Source organism: Heptranchias perlo, chromosome 16, assembly GCF_035084215.1.
Source record: "Heptranchias perlo isolate sHepPer1 chromosome 16, sHepPer1.hap1, whole genome shotgun sequence".
Taxonomy (NCBI): Eukaryota; Metazoa; Chordata; class Chondrichthyes; order Hexanchiformes; family Hexanchidae; genus Heptranchias; species Heptranchias perlo.
Window position 1 is genome coordinate 32,797,128 of NC_090340.1, and position 24,061 is coordinate 32,821,188.

General features: G+C 41.2%; 2 protein-coding genes across 4 annotated transcripts in view; one reads left to right on the forward strand and one right to left on the reverse strand.

The window, feature by feature from the left end:
* Window positions 1-13,115, forward strand: part of brd7 (bromodomain containing 7) — a 31,499-nt gene extending 18,384 nt beyond the window's left edge. The window contains exons 8-17 of the mRNA XM_067997903.1: window positions 968-1,097; window positions 1,390-1,465; window positions 2,228-2,335; window positions 2,740-2,875; window positions 3,999-4,110; window positions 6,042-6,098; window positions 7,490-7,595; window positions 11,278-11,421; window positions 12,353-12,496; window positions 12,886-13,115. Of these exons, the coding sequence (XP_067854004.1) occupies window positions 968-1,097; window positions 1,390-1,465; window positions 2,228-2,335; window positions 2,740-2,875; window positions 3,999-4,110; window positions 6,042-6,098; window positions 7,490-7,595; window positions 11,278-11,421; window positions 12,353-12,496; window positions 12,886-12,992 (1,120 nt within the window). The 3' untranslated portion in view covers window positions 12,993-13,115. The remainder of the gene's footprint in view (window positions 1-967; window positions 1,098-1,389; window positions 1,466-2,227; window positions 2,336-2,739; window positions 2,876-3,998; window positions 4,111-6,041; window positions 6,099-7,489; window positions 7,596-11,277; window positions 11,422-12,352; window positions 12,497-12,885) is intronic.
* Window positions 13,116-17,919: 4,804 nt separating this feature from the next.
* adcy7 (adenylate cyclase 7) overlaps window positions 17,920-24,061 on the reverse strand; it is a 140,556-nt gene continuing 134,414 nt past the window's right edge. For all 3 annotated transcript variants that reach the window (XM_067997904.1, XM_067997906.1, XM_067997905.1), the window contains 3 exons: window positions 23,004-23,118; window positions 22,461-22,585; window positions 17,920-19,653 (listed from right to left, as the gene is read on the reverse strand). In XM_067997904.1, coding sequence (XP_067854005.1) covers window positions 19,522-19,653; window positions 22,461-22,585; window positions 23,004-23,118 — 372 coding nt within the window. In that variant the 3' untranslated portion in view covers window positions 17,920-19,521. The remainder of the gene's footprint in view (window positions 19,654-22,460; window positions 22,586-23,003; window positions 23,119-24,061) is intronic.

Sequence of the window (24,061 nt, forward strand, 5' to 3'; positions counted from 1 at the left end):
CCCTCCACCAATTAAGTATTTTCACTCTAGATTGCTCCTTGTTCTTTTCCGTAACTAATCTAAACCTTATAATAGTATGATCGCTGTTCCCTAAGTGTTCCCCCACTGACACTTGCTCCTCGTGACCCACTTCATTCCCCAGAACTAGCTCCTGCAATGCCTCCTTCCTCCTTGGGCTGGAAACATACTGATCAAGGAAGTTCTCCTGAACAAACTTCAGAAATTCTTCCCCCTCTTTGCCCTTTACACTATCACAGTCTATAGTAGGATAATTGAAGTTCCCCATTATCACTACTCTATAGTTCTTGCACATCTCTGTAATTTCCTTGCAAATTTGCTCCTTGTTATCTTTCCCACTAGTTGGTGGCCTATGGAATACACCCAGTATTGTAATGGCGCCTCTATTGTTTCGAGCCTGAATGTGCCTCTTACGTATTAGAATTTAATGGAAATTATGTGAGGCAGGTAGCTTAACTGTTGCATCCAAAGTGGTACAATAGTCTGAGAATGCTCACTGTGTAGGTTCACATATAACACCTGGCCACCTGGGTGAGGAACTGGTGGACTACCAGTACCTATGGAACTGAATCACAGTATGTGAGTGAAGAGGAGAAATTGGAAGAGGAAGGGTGATAGAAGGAGTGTATTCATCATTCATTACTCTAAATATTAACTCATTAATTAAAATGTTAATTTTAACTTGTAGCAAATGTATAATGTCTGAGGGAACTGTTCAAACCATAATTTTCTCTTATGTAAAATTATTACAGCAGTAACAGAGATTGCTGCTTTTATGATGTACATATGTATTACTGCTTTTAGAAATCTGAGGAGTCACTAGTTGTCCATTCTAATTTTTAATACAAATCAAAGTTAGATACGGGGTTGTGTTTCAATAATCTGCAGGAGATGATGAACGGGTTGTGTGATCTGAGTGATGATTTTGTGATGGAAATGCTTTACACAGGCCGGAAAAGGAATCTGGCGAGGACACAGCCAGCAGTGCCAATCATGTGATTGACAGGGAATTGGAAAAGGTTGATCGTGTTATTGAGGAATCTTCTGGAAAACTCACCCGGCGTAAAATAGACAGTAAGGTAAATGCTGTTTGCTTTTTGTTTTTATTTATATGTCAAGGTGTTGAATTTCTGCAGTGCTTAAGGGTTTATTTACTGTCTTGCTTTTAAAAAAAAATGTGGCTTCCTATCACAGCCACCCACTGACACTCACATCAAAGCTCAGGTAAAGTACCAGTGGGACTCCAGTATCCCTAGAACCATATCACTGCCTCCAGGATAGGAGGAATAAAGGGAGGGGGAAAATATTTACGGGTATAAAATTTCCCTCATTTTTAATTCTTGTTTATATTCTGTACCTGCATATTTTCAGTTTGAATTCCAGAGAAGAAAAGTTGATGGTACGACTACCCTTGGAATCCTTAATCCAGTGGAGCCTGATATGGGAGGTAAGAGAATGATGTGAAAGGCAGTCATCCTGGTGTCAGAACATTGTGGGCACACAAGACCTCCTCAGGCCAACTGTAGTGGAAATATTGGTAACTTGAATTAAATGTCTGTAGCACATATTTTAAACTACAATTACACAGTGCATTTTCAGGTCCAGCACATGAGATGTTTTTGTTCTTTGCAATCACTTGCTCATTCTTGGGGTTTATTAGTGTTATGTGCTTGTGAGACTAAATTACTTTTTCATCCAGGTAAGGGATGTTTGTCCTGTGATGTAGAATATTTTTCCTCCTTTTATGTTGGTTATTGGCATCGCATGCTCCCAAGTCACGTACAACACAGGTTCGATGTTGTTCATGTTCAACAGTCTCTCTTGACCCCAGCCTTAGAAGAGTGTTCCCAACAATTCCACTGTGACATTTTTCTTTCCCACACCAGCCATCCCGGTGGCCTGACAGTGAAGCTGCCAATTTGTATGGAATCATGAGCATTTTTCTGCTGTGGACTCGAGCTTACTGGGAGCTGGGCTGAAACTGCACAATCTCTTAACACCCCTTCAGCCAGTAGACAAATGAGACTGTCTTGCCATCCTTTTTGGATGCATTCAAAGGCAAGTCCTAAAGGTGAAAGTGCAGTGTTACCATGCACTCTTCCACCTAAATCCCTATCCATTGTTCTGTTATTTATTTGATCACTTGAACAATCTTGTTTTTTATTCACTTGGCGCAGTATTTGTAAAACGTGCTGTTGCTTTGTTGCAGACCCAAATTACTGTCCAGTGAAGCTTGGTATGATGACTGGCAGATTACAGTCTGGTATCAACACACTTCAGGGATTTAAGGAGGACAAACGTAATAAAGTTATCCCAGGTTAGTGCTGTAAATGTGTTAATTCTATGAATGTGGGTAGCCGATAAAGTTTCCTACCATTTTTTTGGAGCCTCTGCAAAGGTGAGGATGGCACAGAGAGCTTAACTTGTGGATCTGATTACCATTGCACCTCCTCTGGGAGCTGATTTTAATCTTTAAGCTTTATCATTTATTTTTAAAGGATGTTTTAACCAAATGGAGCAGAGTTCTATTTTTGAATAAAAATTTGAAGGGTTGACATGTAAATTTTAACAAATCCAGAAGAGTTAAGTGATTCAGTGTACATAAAACTTTCAATCGTTAAGTTGGGGCCTGTTCACATGAACCTGACTTCTGCTTTAGTGCAGGGGCTTTCAGTGGCAGTGAACTCTTTGTACTTTTCACTGTATTGTATTTTGCTGCAGTGACGTACTTGAACTATGGACCATTCAGTTCCTATGCTCCAGTTTATGATTCTACTTGTGCTAATCTCAGCAAAGAGGATTCTGACCTGCTGTATTCAACGTACGGTGATGAATCAAGTCTCCCAGGGAACTTCAGGTGAGCACCAACCCTGATTCTTTAAAGAAAACTCCTGGCGTGTACTCTCCAGCTCTCGTGGGTGGGCACAGTGCATTAGTGTCAGTCTTGACGGTTCCGCACCAATGTATAATCCATGAATTAATAAGCGATGAGATATCACGGTTGGCAGCACAGAATGATTATCTGTTTGCGGATTAACTCTTGTCACCACATTTGGAAACTGACTAACTAAACATTTCTGTTTCCCATAACTAGTTTCCTGCTCAGTCTATTTTAGGTAAATATTTTACATAGAGAAATGCTGTGTAGGACCACCATGTTGTTACCTAGATTTAGTCAGGTGACATTTATCCTATTGACATTTATCCTATTGATGTATGGAATATTACATAGCAGTAATATTCAAGAAGCTTATCACCATCCAGGACAAAGCAGCCCGCTTGATTGGCACCCCATCCACCACCCTAAATGTTCACTCCCTTCACCACCAGCGCACGTGGCTGCAGTGTGTACCATCCACAGGATGCACTGCAGCAACTCGCCAAGGCTTCTTCGACAGCACCTCCCAAACCCCGACCTCTACCACCTAGAAGGACAAAGGCAGCAGGCACATGGGAATAACACCACCTGCACGTTCCCCTCCAAGTCACACACCATCCCGACTTGGAAATATATCGCCGTTCCTTCATCGTCGCTAGGTCAAAATCCTGGAACTCCCTTCCTAACAGCACTGTGGGAGAACCTTCACCACACGGACTGCAGCGGTTCAAGAGGGTGGCTCACCACCACCTTCTTGAAGGCAATTAGGGATGGGCAATAAATGTTGGCCTTGCCAGCGACTCCCACATCCCATGAACGAATAATAAAAAAAGTGGAACTCTGTCTTTACTTTCAAAACTAGGAAAGTTGGTACAATGCATTATTAAAGTAGCCAAGCTTCACCAGTGCTACTATTGCACACTTGTTGTAAAAAAAAGGAATAGTCAGCGCAGGAATCTGTCATCAGATTAGTCATGGTCAAACTTGTGTTTAATTCAATTAATTTATTGTTTGTAAGAGAAAATGACTGTAAAGTTACCTATAAATAAGGCAGCCAAAAATCAAAGTGTTTAGTAATATTGAATAATCCATTTGTTCCCAGTGTTCAACAGTTCTTGGCAAGCAATGAAGACTACAGTGTAAACATGGTCGATAATTTACTGGATTCCCTGACTAATGGCGAACATTCTAAAACACTGAAAGAACTGGAAATAGTAAGTGTGCTGTTCTCTGCTAAACACTTGTTTGTTTCTGTTGGTGCCTAAAAATATTTTTTAAATTGTGAGCGCAGGGTTTTGTAAGTTATTTATTTAAGAAAGTTTTGCGCAAATAAAACAGTAACAAATACAGCTGGCAAAAAACCCACCATTACAAATAAACAATTTACTAATCCAAACAGGAAAATTGTTGAGCCCTTAACAATCAGAAAGTAGTCAAGCTATAAACATCTAGATCGCAACTAATGGATCTCTCATAGCATTGCTAACACATTTATATGGGCCAGGCCCTTCTCTCTCCTCGCTACTGCTGGTGTTTAGCGTGTTGTCATCGGAAAAGGAGCTACGGATTAGATTGAGATGTCAGAATTTTTTATTTATTGCCAAGTAAGACACAAGGTGATATTAAATAACCGACCTCTGGTTGTGTTGCTCATGAGTGACCTGGAGTCTGAAGCGCAGTCTGTGATGTTAGATGCTAACCTGGCCTGTTCTTTTATGGGCATGGCTCGAGCTAACCCTGTAATTGTCTCTGAGGTCAATTAGAGATCACTAAATTGATTGTGAATTTTAGCCTTGAAGTCAGTGACTAGCTTTCTCCCTTTTTGTCAGATTGTTTTCATCTGTAACAAAACGTGACACCGAAGTGTGACATCTGATGTCTTGTTTGTGACATGTGCTCTAGACACAAGACTTTAAAAAAAAAATATGATTACTAGTCAGATCTGTTGTGGCACTGCTAATAATGAGTTGGAGGTCACACTGGTGCATGGGGTAAGGGAGTGGTGCACATCTCCCAATAAAAGTATTTAGTAAGAAATTTGTTAAAGATCGCCCCAGAGACAGTGAAGTAAGTGTTTTTTGATTGATTTCTGGACAATACTATATATTTAACAACTACAGGTAGATACATTTGTTCCCTCATCTTGCCACTCAAATCAATCCATGTATGAGGGGAAGCAGCTTTTTACCTTTACTGTCGCTCGGTTTAGGTCGTGGCTTTTTTCGTGACAATGGCCAAGAAATATATAAAACTTCAGATTAATCTTTTCTTATTGTATCTCTTTACCAAATATCTCCAACAGTAGTGATTACAGTTGGCAAATACAGCAGAGAAAACAGGCAATCAGTCAGGGCAATGAATCTAAGCCTATCTACTCCGACCTTAAAAGCTTCCTAGCTCTGCCTGTCTAATTTTGTCTTGACAAGTGTGCTTCCTAGCGCTGCCTGCTTCCTGCCTGCTCCCAGCCCTCTCCGGCCTGCCTGTTCGCTGAACTGCCCAGCCCAGCTAGAGTCCTTCCTGAGAGATGAAGGAGGACAGTGAAACAGCAAGAAGTGTGGGGACTGCAAAGCAGCGAGAAGTGGAAAAGAACAAGTGAGAAGCAAGAAGTGAAGGAGATGGGGCAAGTGGTGTTTGGGAGAGACAGACAGAAGTGAAGCGGAGGAGAAATAGGAAGTGAAGTGGGAATGAAGGACACAGAGTGGAGGAGGAGGAAAAGACAGAGATTTTTATTACAGACTTAACAGTATCTTCAGCTAGAGGCAAAAGAAGGTGGCAATTTTTGCTTGGGAGTATCGAGATAGTCTATGTTAACCGTTTGACAATGCTTGTTGAGCAGGTTCTGGGTAACTGTTCATTGCACACAACTATCCTGAAATCACTTGCTGCAGCCACATCCACTGTACGACTGCAGTCAACACACTGTCTTGTATTTTGTTTAGACTAGAAGCTGCAGTATGGAAGATGTCAAATTATATCTTTAGTCGTGAATTGGTCCATTTTGTGACACTGCAACAAACTTCAGTGTATGTGCCTGTTGCTCCAGTTCAAACTAATTATGACATGCATTTATGCAGTAGTAACTTGAGATATTTTGCAGATGAATTTGTTGCTTTTTAGTATTTATTTTCACAATCAAATCTTGCAGACCACACATATCAATGAAGATGAACTGAATGTTCTTAAATCCTCTGAAGACGTACAGGTAACACTGACCATATCTGCTCATATAGAATCCCTTTACGACTCGTAAAGCCCCATTAATTAAATTTGAATAGCTACAAAGTTTCCTTGCTAATATGTAGGCATATTGTTAATACACAAGTTAAGGCATCTTTGGCCAGCCCCTCTCATTTGCAGTTTTTAAGACACCCAACATATTTTAAGCTCCTGAAATAGGAAACACAGCAATGTCTTAAGTGCAGGATGGATACATCAAACAAACTTTGCTGCTTTGTGGGAAGGTTCATTAGGTTCTCAGCTTTAAATGAGCTCAGTTTGTTCAACAGATCTGCTGATATTTGGAAACGTACTAGAGAAATGGGGGGGGGGCCTAGAAATTCAGCCACGCAGCACCCCATTTTCGGGTACTAACTGACCATCCATGCTCCCAGTATGGCGGGCAGGAAGTGTGCGGCCCGTCATACTGGATAAGGTAGATTCGCTGGCAGCAGGAGCGCGTGTGATGAACATGTAAAGGGAAGAATAATTTATTCAAATTAGGGTTCTGTCAGTCCAATTTTCGAATGCTCCACTCGCCACATGCTGAACTCGTACAGCACAGTGTGGTGCTAATCGTCAGGCAGGCCGCCATACATACCTGAATGTGGGGTCGGGAGGCGCAAGATTGCTTGTCCCGACCCACATGATAAAAACGTGATGATTTCCCCCTACTACCTCTTGGCCCCATTGTCCACTCTTCCTGGCCCGACTGGCCTCACTTATCTGAGAGCCGCTGCAGCGTCAGCAGCAGCCCGATCTTTAATCACGCTTTGCCGGCAGCTCTGCACAGCATGTGTCTTTATGGAAATGAGGTCCAAAGCCTAATATTGGGGGAGCCTTGAGCCTCACCATTCAGCCACAGAGATTGTACTCTGCATGCCCAAATTTCTAGGCTGGAGCGTTTAGAAATCTCCTTTTCTGTGGTATTTCTGATTGAGCAGCAGTATCACTGGGTAGCAGATCCAGTCAGAGAGAGGCACAAAATGGGGGGGGGCGGCAAGTGGGTGATTACAGTGCAAAAATAGGAGGCAGCGTAAAGTAATAGAAATTACAGGTGTGTTCATTGAAGCTTATTAAGGATTAGGTAGGGCTGAATGTGACCTGTAGTCTGAAAACACAGAAATTACATTGAAATGCTGGTATGGGAAGTGACTTGTCCTCATTCGACATCGCCCTGGCTATCTGCTATATTGAATTGAAGAAATGCAAAGTGGTGTCCTGAGAATACATTTCACATTTGCTCAAAAAAAAATCCAGGGACCCAATCTAGGGATAACTATCACCATTTGTAGTACTTTACCCACAGCTGACTCCTTATTAAGGATAAAATGCAGACAGAATTTTTTTTGTCACATTTTAATATGCTTCATCCAGGTTGCTCCAGCTGAGTCTCCTCGCCCGTTGGAATCTGGCTGTGGCCGTAGTAATGACAGTTTTGCTTCCCTACAGTCAGTAATAAATGCGGAACCTGATGCACAAGGTATGTAATCTCTGAGAACTGTTAAGTTACACAGAAACTACAGCAAAGAAACAAGCCATTCATCCCAAATGGTCTATGCGGTGTTTATACTGCACATGAGCCTCCCACACTAATTACCTCTCCCCACTCTGCACCTGTATCTCTCTATTCCCATCTCTCTCCCGTGTATGCATCAACACTATCTGCTTTAAGTACTCCACGTGGCACTGAGTTCCATATTCTCACCACACTCTGGAAGGAAATTCTTCCTAAATTCTTTGTTTGGTCTGTTAGTGATCATCTTATATTTATGCCCAATTATTCTGGACTCACCCACAAGTGGAATCAGTTTCTCCACATTCACCCTATCTCTTTGCTCCTCTACACTATTTAGTTTCTTAGCTTCCAAGGAACAAGTGGCCTCCTTATTTCCTCCTACCAAAATGAAAAACCTTACGCTTCGCTATATTGAATTTAATTTGCCATTTATCTGCTCATTCAGTAAGCCTGTTTATGACTGCCTGTATTTTGGTCCAGTCCTTCACATTATTAGCTACACCCCCCAGTTTGGTATCATGTACAAATTTTGACACATACCACCAATTTCTGAGTCCAAATCATTTCTGTATATGGTGAACAATAGTGATTCAAACACAGATCCCTGTGGTACACCACTTCCCACTTTCTGCCAGTCTGAGAAACTTCCCTTAACTCCTACCCTCTTCTGTTTTGCAGTCATCTATCAATCCATTCTTCTACCTGCCCCCTGACTCCACACACCCTGACCTTTGTCATGAGTCTCTGATTGACACCTTTTTTATAATCTGTTTATAGCCAGTTACTAATTAAAGAGGTAGATTTAAAAATTAACTCACTGTATGGTTTTGTGCTTTAACCATTGTGTATACCTGTTCTGTTCTGTTTTTTTAAAAAAGGAAACCTTATGATCAGAACTCTTTGAAAATTTACCCATTTTATACTGAAAACTATAGGTCAGATCTTGCCCTGAATCTGTCTAAATCCGCATGAAGTGAACTTTGTAACTTGAATGTGTCCTAATTTTAAGTAAACACACATCATGGGCTAATTTAGAGGAGGCAGTTTGAACTGCCACAAGATTAGCAGCCACATCTGGCTCATTTCCTGCTGCACCTGCCACTTTGATTTGCTGCACATCAGTGAATATCTTTCTCTTTACTCCCTTCCTTGCACAAAAAGAATAACTTAATAGCTACTTATTCATGCAATAGCTGATATGTTCAGTGATGCAAATTGCACATATGCCCTTCTCCACCCCCACCCCACAGAACTCCACTCAATCCATACATAAGGATTTGCACCAGATTGTGACTCAAGGAATCTGAGCAAATGGAAAGAATACAAATCAATCATAAGCTTTATTTAATAGTTATTTTCTGTTAGATTTTAATAAAAATATATGTGGTGAATATCCACAGGGATTTGGCAGAAGACCCACAGAAACGCCAGAAAAATGTGGAAAGTCACCCTCGTTAAGTTTTTGTTTCAACAATGACACTTTGCATAGTCAGCTTCACTTTAGTAGATGTGCTGATCCCAGCAGTTAAAATGCCAGGACTACTGAAGCACCGTGGGTCTCTGGCAGTAGCCTTTCAGTTTGGCCCCCTCACAGAGTTTGTTTTGTTCAGACTTTTGTAAATTGTGGCACACTAATACCAGGAAGTTTGTCGGTTTGGTTCTTGTGAAAATCATAGGGAAACATCGAGTGCTCGTTATAGCAGTGGAACCGCTTCACAGGTAAAGATCACAGTTCTTCAAAAACTCTCACTTAGTTTACACCAATGGGACACAATTAAGTTACATTTTGTTCTGAGCTCTGCTTTTCTGTGACCTCTCTGGTTTAATCTTCTCATTTTTAAAAATGAATATGATAATCCCAGCTTCACTTCTGAGAGCACCTAAATATTTGTGGAAAACTTTGTTCTTTTTTAAGCCAAGTTTTGATAAGTGACATCCTATTGCTGTACTTCAGGTTCCTGTCGAAATGGAAATGCTGGGTACATGAAGTGTCTCTTGCTCTCTGTCCGAAATCTTGTACATTTAATTTGATGGCTATGTCCCCTTGCCCTAAACCCGTCAGTCACTCGAAATGGTCTGTTTCTATCCACTCTGTCCCATCTCTTCGTAATTTTAAATACGTCTATCAAATCACTGTTCTGATGAAAACAGCCCCAATTTTTGACGTCTTTGTATTTGTATTTCCTCATACCAGGCAGAATCCTAGTGAATCTGTGCTGTACTCTTTCTATCATCTCTCAACATCCTTTATCTCGCATGCAACCCAAAACTGCACATGGTACTCCAACTATGGTCCTGCTAGTTTTATTTAGATTTACCGTTATACGCATGCAATTTAAATGCTCATTCACATTCACAGTTTCAAAATCACTGACTATATCTGGGTATTTCATACTGATGAGGTGTCAATTACATAATCTACTTACACTTCTCCCTCCTCCTGTTATCTCATTTAAAATGTTGAATTTTCACTCTCTTCCCCTCCCCTTTCCTGAAGGTGGTGATTCATTGAGTTAAATTTCCGTGGGTGCTGGCAGTCCCGTCTGCCAAATGGCTATTCTTCATGTGTGAGCCGTGACAGTGAGCATAGGCTATGCAACTGCAGGCGGCATCACTACCAAGGTTTAACAGGCATCTGCACCTGTGGATGTTCTAGCAAGAGTCCCTAGATGACAGTCAGGATTAGGAACTCAGGCTGGTTTCCTGCCATGATCCCTTTCTCTGCCCCTTTAAGCGATATATTCAGGCCACTTTTCAGCACCATTCCCAACCATGCCTTCAAATCTTGGACTTCCCAGGTCTTTGACTCTTTACTTCACAAATGGTGTTTTCCTCAACAAGCCTCTGTGAATTGTTGGTTTTAAATGAAAGCTGGTACAGTCTGTCTTGCTGTGCATTTCAAAACATTTTCTTAGGTGGCTGGAACACATAGAATCATAGGTTACAGCACGGAAGGAGGTAATTCGGCCCATCAAGTCTGGTCTGGCTATATGGAAGAGCAATCCAGCTAGTCCCACTCCCCCATCCTATCACCATAGCCCTGCAATTTTTTTTTCCTTTCAAGTACTTATTCAGTTCCCATTTGAAAGCCACGATTGAATCTGCCTCCACCACCCCCTCAGACAGTGCATTCCAGATCCTAACCACTCGCTGTGTAAAAAAGTTTTTCCCCATGTCACCTTTTTTTTGCCAATCACCTTAAATCTATGTCCTCTGGCTCTTGACCCTTCCCACCAATGGGAACAGTTTCTCTCTATCTAGACCCTTAATGATTTTGAATACCTCGATCAAATCTCCTCTCAACCTTCTCTGTTCAAAGGAGAACAACCTCAGCTTCTCCAGTCTATCCACGTAACTAAAGAACCTCATCCCTGGAATCATTCTGGTAAATCTCTTCTGCACCCTGTCTAAGGCCTTCATATCCTTCCTAAAGTGCGGTGCCCAGAACTGGACACAATACTCCAGTTATGGCCGAACTTGCAGCATTATTGGAAAAACCTGGCTTATCTAATATTAACGCATCACCCAAGTGTCCTTTTGTAGTTCTACAAGAAATAAGCAGACTGGTAATGCTGATTAGCCAGTGACATAGAGACTTCAAACATCTGTTGTAGTTCCTCGGACTAATTCTCTTACTGGATTTCAGAGTGTGGGATGTTTCAGAAGAAGCTGGATGAAACTACTAAGTTGTTACAAGACCTTCAGCAAGCACAAAATGAGCGTTTCAGTACCAGACCCCCATCTGCTATGCTGTGCCTGTTGGGACCTTCCATTCGAGAGTTGTTAATTGGTACGTCAAATACATTTTATAACCAGCAATACACTAAACACCTATTGGGCTACATGAAAATTTTCTAACACCTGCTAACATAACATTTATTTTCTTACTGTTCAGTAGAGAAAGGTTTGAAATCTGTTTCCATCTTAGTTGATAGCATTAGGTTTTGATTGTTCTGTGTTCCAGATTTGAGTTTGTAACCGTAACATTGCAATGTTTATCTTCCTCCGAAGAATATATCTTGGACTTTAACTATTTAATTATCAGTTGTATCTATTGGTGGCTCGGCTAATTCCATTTGGTCACTTTAATGCTAGAATAAATGTTGTGACTGAAGTTGATTTTGCGTATTGAAAATAAACTATCCTTACACAGCTCTTGGATTTCAAAAACTAAATTGAGTTACACATACCATTTTTAATATTTTTTTGTGTTGATGGTTTTAAAGTGCATTTGGAGCATAAACAACAATAACTTGTGGCAAGAAAGGTTAAATGTGAACTTTCTGGAATATTTGTCTGTCAGTAGAATGATTTACAAATTCTGGGAAAAAGAATAGTCTTCAGCATTACTAAACATAGAAGGAACTCTGACGTAAGCTATTGACCTTTGTGTGTTTTTAGTCTTGGTTATTATTAGACTCAACCCCAGAATTTAACTAAAGTGAAATGTTGGTCATCCCAGTTCATGTACAGGCTTCAATCTGGAACAGAATGTAAAGATCAGAACTTAAATTACCATTTAAACATTGACCTTCACAAGTGATCTCGCAAGACTTGGGATAAAGTATTGTTGATCATTGCCCACTTAATTTACACATTGGTGTAGCAATTCAGCCATTCAAGACTTGTGCTGCAATTGTACAGTAATCCAGCCAATTAAAGTCATAGCTTTTCTACTTCCTGTAACTTCTAACAGCAACTTTTAATTTCTGTTTGTTCAGCTGAAAAGGTGACTGGAAACCTGAAAGAATTGGCAAGCCAGGTAGCTCCTGGGGACATCACTAGTGTTGCTGGAATCCGCAAGGCTATGGGAATTGCAGTTCCTTTGGAATTGATGGACAACTGTTCACCAGATTCATTATTCGGTGAGTAAAACTGGGAAGAATTAAGTGGTAAAGCTTAAAAGCTGCATTATAAAATCAAGAGATTGACCATACATATGTAAATACATATGTGGAAAGAGAATTAACAAATGTGCAGATGGACCAGTTTTAGGGTCAAGTTCACCCATACGCACCAGACACAAGTATCCCACTGGATGTCAACCCAGAATTCAGTTAGAGCCGGAGCTCTAGTCACTGGGACTGTCTGGTTCGAACCCTGCATCTTCTGACTCATAACTAGATGAACTTGTAGACAATTCGTCTACAATACAAATTCTATTAATCTCTGAATTCCTGATCAATCAATGCAATTTCTTTTCTGACAAACAATTTATTGCACTTTAGAAGTGACTATAAACTTGCTATTATAGGAACCAGAAACAGCAATCAAGTGGAGGAGATGGAAATTGCAGAGTTGCCACAGCCTGAACAAGCTGTTACCATCACTGGAGAAGATCCAATTGCTGTTGTTATATGAAATGTCAGATTATTAAGTTGGAAGACTGTGTCTTGTCTCAAAAAATATATAATCAATAGTGAACAATTTTGTATGAAATTTTGTACTGTAAAGTGTGTATAATAAATGCAGGGATTTTCTAAACATTTTTGCACTAAATTGTATTATTTTTGTCTTAAAGTTAATGGATTTTTAAAAACATTCTTGCATATGTTCACCAATAAATAATCACTTAGAAATGATAACTTGCAAAGAAAGTGACCAAAAGGAAGAAAACAAGCATCTCTTTGGATTACAGTTGCGGTGTGTGAATGAAAACAGCTGTTCATAAACCAGATTGAGGCCACAGTGCCCTTTGCATTAAATCATCTTCCTTGCTCAGGCGCAGAACTCAATAGTAACACTTTCTCCCTTATCCCCTCCCCCATATGGGGCCCATTACTATATCCAAATAAGATGAGCTGAAAATCTAAACCGACAACAGCTGAAAGAAAATGGAAGAAAAGAGAAACATCAATGATAAAACTGTTCTAGATCCTGTATTTTTATAATCTGTACTTGCAATGAAAGCTGTGAGTGAGACCAACACAACTGGGTTCTTCAATCATTTTACAGTTATAACATCCATAGGCCGAGTGTTGATTGGTGCTCGAAATGGACAACATTGTACAGTATGTAAAGACAGGCCCTTGATAATCTCAAGGCACATGCCCCTGATGTCATGGCCCTGGAAATCTAGCACCTATTTATGCATTTGTAGAAAAAAGACATTTCTTTGTTACAGTTTCCAATATAGGTACAACTAGATTTATGCATATGGGAACCTCAATGGAGGAAGCTTACTTCCTTTAAAGACACTGGTGGATATTGGACTATGTGGTCGGCCATTTAGGACCAAGATGAGGAAAAATTTCTTCATTTACCCCTGCGAGGTAGAGAACTCTTTGGAATTCTCTACCTCGCAGGGCAACAGATGCTTAGTCATTGAGTATATTCAAGGATGAGATAGATAGATTTTTGGACTCTAAGGGAATTGAGGGATACGGGGATCGGGCAGGAATGTTAGCCATGATCTTATTGAATGGGAAAGCAGGCTCGAGGGGCCGTATGGCATACTGCTGCTCCTATTTTTTAAATGTACTGGCCTAGAATTGTATTGAGTTACTGCTGTTTTGTTGTGTCTGTGATGCCTTCTAGAGGGAGATACACAAGCTTCCTGAGTCTGCTCATTTACATTCCCGTTGGTGCAGGTGTTGGTGTAAAACAGATGGAAGCAACTGAACTACCTGGAAACTTCTGTGCAGCCTTTAAAAAGACAGTTCAACCTGCACTCTTCAGTAGGAGACTAGGAAAAAAACAAGTAAGAGAGCAACAGTGCTTGGTGCTCTCACTTCACTAATAACATCACTGCATGTCTTAGCAATATTTTTTATTATACTTGTGCAGAATTATGACCACCCAAGCACCTAGAGGACAGCAGGGCATAGCAGCAAGCCAGAGAAGAACAACAAACAACTTAACTCATTCAGACCTCCAAGCCTGCCCGGAGGCAGGACAAACAGACTCCTGAGTGTGGGTGCCACCAACTCACCCAGAATTATATGCTACCTAGAGGGAGGTAGCACTGACTACCGACTCTTCCATCTCCAGGACGACAGAACAGTGGGCAACAGCACACTTCGCCCTCTTAAAGCAACATTTGCTTCACAATGCCGGTTATTGGGGTGGTGGGGGGGGGGGGGCTCCAACTCAGCTCTTACATTATGGTTACCCAGCTTCCCTCGCAAATTACTTACATGCACAACCCTAAATCCCGCTTCCTCTATTTTAACAGCCTCAATCCCACATCTCTTACTTCACCTCTCCCATGTCTCTTGGCAGACACTTAACTGCTAGCTTTACCATTATTCACTCTATCTTCTTGCAGACAAATTGGTACACAATGCCTGCCAGAGTCGGGCCACTGGAAGGGCGGCCCCATCTTTAATCCCAAGGACAAGTCCATGGAGCTTGTGGGGAGGCACTTTGAGATGATAAGGTCAACAGCATCTTGCTGATGCCAAGTTACTGACTGAGCACCTACACTGTTACTTCAGCATTGCTGTGAAGCAAACACAAACACAGCCATCCTCCCTCTTCACTGTCTCCTTAATCCCAAGAGGGAGATGTTCACCCATTCTCAGCTTTTACCTTTTTCTACAGATCCACCACAGCAATGGGTGGCACAGGTGGAGGAGGGTGATGATGATGATGAGGACCAAGCCAGCCAGGCGTCACAATGGAGTGTCACATCCTAGCACATGCACACACTTCACATTCCACACGTGGCTTTGCATTCATCAGCTTCTTCTCCACCTCTCAGCAAATGCACTAGATGCACAAGCCCTACACAGCTCCACTTACCTTTTCAACAGCCACTCACTAACTCTCACCTCTCTGCAGGACAAAACAGCACAAAGTCAGGAAGAAGACCAAGAGCAGGGAGAGGAGTACCCATTATCATAGCCCTCACCCAAGTGGAGCCCTGGACATTAGTGGCCCAGGCAAAAACATAAGCAGCGGGGAAGGAGAGGCTTGTGGCACATTTGAGCACGGTGTCTGCATATTACTTGTAACCCCTTATTTACCTCAGCAAATATTCAACAAGCTTCACAACTTCAAGCTGCATTCTCAAAATTGTCACCCTCACGCATCCCTTTCTCTTTCCTCTAGGTCCTTCTCAACAGCAACCTGAAAAAGTCACCTTGGAGGAGGATAATCCTCGGGATGATGCACCATCACATGCTCCATCCTTTCCAAGCATCAGCACAGACATTGACACTCCGTGTGGGTTAGAAAGTGAGCCAGAGGAGTCTGCAGGTTGTGAGTCACCCAGCACGAGTGAGCAGCAGTAGCTATTAGTGGCAGGGACAGGCCAGAAGGCTGGTTGGAGGGAGAGATCTTCTCCCAGCTCTGCTGAGCAGGACACAGATGAGGCCTGCCAAGGAGTTTCAGCACTATGACAATATATGGAGGAGTCTGCTTCTGGCCTGTGTGTTGTCATCTCACATGGCATCAGCATTCTGCAGTTTATCCTGCAAAACATGGCCACCCCTAGGGATGCTGCAGCCGCGCCTTCACAGCAGGAGTCAATGTCGCCCGTCTTTGCAGCTTTGGTGGAAGCTCAAACAGCTTGGAGAGACGGGTATCCACCTTGGACAGATTGGTGGACTAAATAGTTAGGGGCTTTCAAGGAGTCACTCATCTTCTGCAGTCTGCTCTCCTGCAGATCAGTGGAAGTGATGAGCCCATGTGAGTGGCAGTGGCGTGATGGGAGAAGTACATGTTGCCCTCTCTCAGGATATCTGCTCCTTAGTCATCCCCTCAACCAACACCCGTCATAGTGCCAGCAAGTTAGCCAGGTCAGTCTGCAGCTGGGCCCTTACAGTGACCCCAAAAAGCACTGGCCACAAACAACAGCAGCCTTCCACCAGCTTTTCTGAGGCCCCAGAAGAGCACCTCACAGGAGTAGTGCAAGAAAGGCACCATGGATTGACAAGGGTGAGAATTAAATTCACCACCTTTATCAGAATTGGCACTTTGGTCTGCAGTGTGATTTTATAGCAGTTTCTGAGTCTGCATTGTCAGTGTGTCATTGATATAGAAGATGGCTGACTAGCTCAATGCAGGATTAAGGGAGGGGTGAAGGCTGCAAAAAGGGCTGTTAATGCAGAGGGGCTTTGTGCAAGTTTTCAGGGCAGGGGAATGAGCAGATCACTGGAATCGCAGAGCAATTAACTCACCTTTCACACCTCTTGCTGCAAGGTGCTGAGCTGGTCCTCTTTCTTCTGCTGCTTCCTCGACATTCAACCACCATTTTCTCCTCCTCCCCCCCCCACCCCAAAGAATCGACCCTTCTATGGCTGCTCGAGGACAAGGGATACAGCCTATACAAGTGCCTCATGATACCCCTTTGCAATCCCACCTCACCTGAGCAACACACATATAATCAATGTCATGGGAGCAAGGAGATGATTATTGTTCACACCATAGGGCTACATAGAAATCGGGGGTTTAGGTGTCTGGACAGGGCTGGGGGCTGCCATGACAAGCAGATACTGAGGGTAAGGCAAAAAGTGTGAGAAAGAAGTGATCTGGAAGCTGGCAATCCAAACAGCACAATGGCACAGAGGTGCTCTGATCCAATTACCTGCAGATGATTGCCCCTTAAATGCTGCTTCAGTGGCTCTGAGAAACCAATCCAGCTAGATTTTACTGGCGAGTTGGGCACTGAGCGGGACTTCTGTGATTTCACATTAAAATGGCATTGAGCCCCTAATTGCGTCATAGGACTACCATTTGTACGTATTCATAAGGCCCCCTCCAGCCTCGACTGAGTAAAAAAAACACTACACTGTTTAAATGGTGGCCAGCGAAAATGGAGCAGTGAGTACTGTGCAGCAATTTCAACTGCCCACCCCATTTCCACTGAGTGGGCACAGTTAAAATTGCCCCTATTGTCTCATCCTTACAGGAGCAAAATAATGCAGTTGGTTTTCAATGGCGGGGGGTGAGGGGAACATTCTGCATAGATGTACAGTTGAGGAATAGAAATGATTGAAATGGTTAGGTATTACCATGTGCTATTCCAGTTGGATCAGTCACCTTTAGTATTGTTTTAAGGAATACCAAACTTGAGTTTTAAAAGAACGTACTTGAATATTTTATGTTTAAACACAATCACAGTCAATTAATCTTTATCCCAAATTCCGTTGGACTACTGCTGGATACCAATAACTTGGACAATTTATACGTTACAAATCTAATTTATTGTAAACTATTTGCTTCAAAATTACTGGGGAGAAAACATTTTTTGGTTTTTACTTCACTAGCATTCATAATTGTGCACTTCATTAGCTATAAGTAACCTATGATATGACATAGAAAATGATAACAATTTACTAAAGAATATAGTTTTGTTTTTTTATGCCAATAATTAGAAAAATATTAACAAAATCCATAAAGTTTTGTTCTCTATCCCTAAAACACAGTGTATGCTTTACTAGTCTTGTTTAACACAGACTCAATAACCAGAATATTAGCTCAGTTGAGATGTCCATTTAGATAATATAAAATCGGAAATAATGAGATGGTATTAAAATGCAGGATAACAAAACACTTAAATTGAAGATACTGTTTTCAAACTCTAAATCTACAATTTACAAAATATATAGTGCTTAATAGTTTAAGGTTGCTCCTCAACAAACAAGAAACGAGTGCATGGCACAGCAGCAAAAGAAAGACTGCTCAAGACTTGTCAAGTAGCATGATTGGGTCAAGTATATTTTAGTTAAAAAGAGTACCTGAAGCTGGTTAATGGTTAAGACAACTGTGTTGTACAATAATTTGGAATCACGCATGAATACAGCACATTTTAAAATGCATGACTCCACTCTAAAGTTGAATAATTACATTTTACATTAAAAAAAGACTCAACTGCAGTTAAATGATCACGTATTAAGTTAATCTCTACAATACTGTTTCAGTCATGAAACGATTTTAGACACCAATGCTGATAAAGAAATTACACAGTAATTAGTGAGACAGCAACAGTGCACTAACATCAAGGGTCGATAGAGAGTCACTTGAATATCTTGCCATTTTTTGAATGCTGGGAGACAGATTTTTTTTCTAAATGACATGAATTTAAGGCACAGCAACATTATGAAAATGTAATCTGTGATAGCATAGTTTTGCTAAGCAAGCCAAGTCTCCTGGTGGCTTTTAGCACTATAGCTGTTGGTAAACAAGATTTGAGAAATGAATATAGGTGAGGACAGCCTTGAATTTTGTAATAACCACTAATAAACGCTGTAGCATCCACTTATTGTGTCAGCACGGTTTACAGCAGTCAAAACTCTTAAAACTACTTACAGTGAACACAAATGAGCACATTTTTGTATAATGTAACAACTGTGCTGATCAGTCAGGAACAATCCTGTTGACAATGCATTTGTTCAGTTTCAAAGTCCAAAAGGTATACAAATGTTTTTTCATTGCTACAGATATTTATAGTTTTGTAGACAGTCTTATCTCTATAACAATATATAGTTAAATTAGAATTCAAACCTAAAACATACACATTACAAAGAACTATTGCCACAACATACATAAAATTGGAGTGGTATTGCATATATTTTACAACCTTAGCCCTTGCACTACAATGCAGTGGAATTCAAATTTTTTTCCTCACCAAAGAGAGATATCATGCAAATTGCAACCTTGCAGTCATACACACGTTATTTTTACCCCAACGTTTTAAATAAAAAGTTATCTCAGTCCCAGTCATATATTTTTCAGTTTCATATTTGTAAATTATAATTTTTTTTTGCTGTTACCTTTTTTTAAAAAATAAATGCCTACTGGCATACAATCTTTTTTAACTGAACTGAAAATATTGCTTCCTGATGTTGCTGCTGTTGGAACTACATAAATAGTCTGTTTAGCATTCAGTGTGACTTGGTATAGTCTGTTTAGGATTCAGTGTGACTTGGTATAGTCTGTTTAGGATTCAGTGTGACTTGGTAGTATCTGTGCACAGAAAATAAGTTTGTAGTTCCCCTTTGCCTTTCACACTGATAAATCCTCGAGATTCACAAGAATATCCTAGTCGTCGCAAAACATTGCAGGTTTCTTCTGTTACCTAAAATTATAAAACACTAATATTAATGCACAAATATTTTAGCATCTTTCTCTAGTTTCTCTCCTATCTACCCATAAGGTCAAAAATGGGGATGTTCGCTGATGATTACACAGTGTTCGGTTCCATTCGCAACCCCTCAGATAATGAAGCAGTCCGTGCCAACATGCAACAAGACCTGGACAACATCCAGGCTTGGGCTGATAAGTGGAAAGTAACATTTGCGCCAGACAAGTGCCAGGCAATGACCATCTCCAACAAGAGAGAATCTAACCACCTCCTCTTGATATTCAACGGCATTACCATCGCCGAATCCCCCACCATCAACATCCTGCGGGTCACCATTGACCAGAAACATAACTGGACCAGTCCCATAAATACTGTGGCTACAAGAGCAGGTCAGAGGCTGGGTATTCTGCGGCGAGTGACTCACCTCCTGACTCCCCAAAGCCTTTCCACCATCTACAAGGCACAAGTCAGGAGTGTGATCGAATACTCTCCACTTGCCTGGATGAGTGCAGCTCCAACAACACACAAGCTCGACACCATCCAGGACAAAGCAGCCCACTTGATTGGCACCCCATCCACCACCCTAAACATTCACTCCCTCCACCACAGGCGCACAGTGTGTACCATCCACAGGATGCACTGCAGCAACTCGCCAAGGCTTCTTCGACAGCACCTCCCAAACCCATGACCTCTACCAACTAGAAGGACAAGAGTAGCGGGTGCATGGGAACAACACCACCTGCACGTTCCCTCCAAGTCACACACCATCCCGACTTGGAAATATATCGCCGGGTCAAAATCCTGGAACTCCCTTCCTAACAGCACTGTGGGAGAACCTTCACCACATGGACTGCAGCGGTTCAAGACGGTGGCTCACCACCACCTTCTCAAGGACAATTAGGAATGGGCAATAAATGCTGGCCTTACCAGTGATGCCCACATCCCATGAACGAATAAAAAATATATACCCACTGCGAGCTCATCTGGACAATGAGTCTCACCTCCTGCTCCCTCAACTCTATTCCCACCAAACTCTGACCACTCGATTTCCCTTCCTGGCCCTCGTGTTAGCTGTTATTGTTAACAGTTCCCTATACTCTGCTACTGTCCCCTTCCCCTTCAAATCTGCCGTCATCACCTCCCTCCTCAAAAATCCCACCTTTGACCCCTCTGTCCTCGTAAACTACTGCCCGACCTCCAACTTACATTTCCTCTCCAAAGTCTTGAACGTGTTGTCGCCTCCCAAATCCATGTCCATCTTTCCTGCTGCTTGTCCAACATCCAGTATTGGATGAGCAGAAATTTCCTCCAATTAAATATCGGTAAGACCAAAACATTGTCTTTGGTCCCCGCCGCAAACTCCTTTCCCTAGCCACCGATTCCATCCTTCTCCCTGGCCACTATCTGAGGCTGAATCACACTGTTCGCATCCTTGACATCCTACTGACCCTGAGCTGAGCTGCTTACTCCATATCCATTCCATCACCAAGACCGCCTACTTCCGCCTCCGTAACATTGCCCATCTTTGCCCCTGCCTCAGCTCATCTGCTGCTGAAACCCTCATCCATGCCTTTGTAATCTCTAGACTCGACTACTCAAATGCTTTCCTGGCTGGCATCCCACCTTACACCCTTCGTAAATTTGAGCTCATCCAAAAAACTGCTGCCCCTGTCCTAACCCGCACCAAGTCCCAGTTGCCCATCACCAAATATGACCACAAATTACACAAGTAACTGTCATCTTTGAATATTTCCCTTTTTGAATAGTTGTCCTACATTCATAACAAGAAAAGACATTCACTTTCTAAAATCATTTAGTTTAATTTTTTCATCAGGTATATGTTTCTGCTATCTGATATTGTTGGATGATGGGGTTTGATACATAAAATTATCAGCACCTATTGGGGTTTTTATGTCTCCCAAGTACAATTAAAATGGAATGGTTACTGAATGGTTTGCAGGACCATTTTCATTGCACAAGCAGCAACATTGTACTGTGAAAACTGCACAGATAATCTATTTGGTAGAACAACAGTTTGGGACTCAACTCAATTTTACTATTTTTGCATTTCCTCAAATTGTGACCATCATTGTTCCATCCTCATCAACAACTAAACAAGCCTATAGGACTTAATTGGTGCTCAACATCATTTTATAACCAATCTTCAAGCCTTTCTCTCTGACTGTATAAGTTGTATAATTTGTCAGAGTTGTCCAGTACTCAATTGCACAAAGTTGATTTTTTTTTAAAAAAGATAATGAGAAATTTATATTCCATTCACAGCTTACCATAACCAAATTTGATAATCATACTTATTGGATTCAAACAATATTCAGAAACAGTCACACCATCACTATATTTCCAAAATAAACTACTGAGATCTCAAGTTATTCCACATTTTTCAAAATGAAATGTATAAAAAAGTGAGCTGAGCTTTTGTCAAATTCAAACTCAATGATTTAATAGTTTTTACATTAACCTAAACTTAACATTGAATTTTGTCTTTATGTTTAGAGTATAATTATCACACATTTACTGGGGGAAAGATATTGTTTTGTAGTCAATGCCCAAATAAACTTTAAATTTTACACACAATAAATTGGAACTCCCTACCTAACAGCGCTGTGGGAGTACCTTCACCACACAGCCTGCAACGATTCAAGGCGGCAGCTCACCACCACCTTCTCAAGGGCAATAAGGGATGGGCAATAAATGCTGGCCTTGCCAGCGACACCCACATCCCGTGAATGAACACAAAAGTGTTCCTTATCAAGTTTAAAAGGAAACCAGGAAATCTATACCTGGATTTTGCCAAGTTCACCAGTACTTTCCATTCTGCTAGCAACATTAACTGCATTCCCCCATATGTCGTACTGAGGCTTCTGTGCTCCAATGACACCAGCAATCACAGGTCCATGATTTATGCCTGTACAGTACAAAAATGGATACTAAGTGAATGATCAGGCAAAGGCATACAATTTGATTTTATACTGGAAGCATGAGGTACATTATTTATAGTTTATGATACAGTAGTTTTAAATTCTGGATAATAATTGTGGACATTGGATTGTAATGATATAGTCGTCCTGTAATGACACATCCTCCAGTTTCCTCAATGGATAACAAGCAGTTGGATTTTGCTGCCACTAATATTAGGATATTCTCACTATGGAGAAGACCAAAAGTGTATTTTTAAATTGTCTGTCCTAAACATCAGCTTCTGTTTGCACTGACTGTGTAAAGATAGCAACTTGCAAGTCTTTATATGGCTAACATGGTTAGCTGTACTAAATGAAGTAATTAAGAGTTGGTAATAGTCCTCAGAATTATAGAATATAACTTACCAACACGCAGCTTGAAATTATTGAAAGAATGTCTGTTAATGCCATCCAGTTTACTCATTATCGCAGTGGCAAACTCCACCATGATGCCAATGTGAGCACAGGGCTTTTCACTATCCTGAAAAAACAATAAAGCAATAGCATTACTAAACATGCGAAAAGAATAAGTTGGAATTCAACCACAGAACATAATAAACCAGGGGCAGTGAGTGCTTGTAATAAAGGTCACACGTTTAGATATAAACTAATTCTCGCATTTCTATACCATACTGCCACATCAAAACATCTGAAAGCAGTTAACAGAAAGAATTACCTTTGAAGGGTGGTGATTATTGTTATGGAGGCAAACACAGAAGCCATTCTGCATCAGTAACCTCCCACAAACAACAATGAGATGAATGACCAGATAATCTGTTTTTGGTATTGGTTAAGAACATAATAAGAACATAAGATGCGTTAGACACGTTAAACAAATATTTTGTATCTGTCTGCACAGTAGAAGACACAAAAAGCATACCAGAAATAGTGGGGAACCAAAGGGCTAATGAGAGCGAGGAACTTAAAGTAATTATCAGTAGAGAAAAAATACTTGAGAAACTAATGGGACTAAAAGCCGATAAATCCCCTGGACCTGATGGCCTACATTCAAGGGTTCTAAAAGAGGTGGCAGCAGAGATAGTGGATGCATTGGTTATGATCTTCCAAAATTTCCTACATTCTAGAACTGTCCCAGTGGATTGGAAGGTAGCAAATGTAACCCTGCTATTCAAGAAAGGAGGGAGAGAGAAAACAGGGATCTACAGGTCAGCTAGCCTGACATCATTGGGAAAATGCTGGAATCCATTATTAAGGAAGTGGTAACAGGGCGCTTAGAAAATCATAATATGATTAGGCAGAGTCAATATGGTTTATGAAAGGGAAGTCGTGTTTGACAAACCTATTAGAGTTTTTTGAGGCTGTAACTAGGAGGGTAGATAAAGGGGAACCAGTGGATGTAGTATACTTGGGTTTTCTCAAGGCAATCGATAAGGTGCCACATAAAAGGTTGTTACACAAGATAA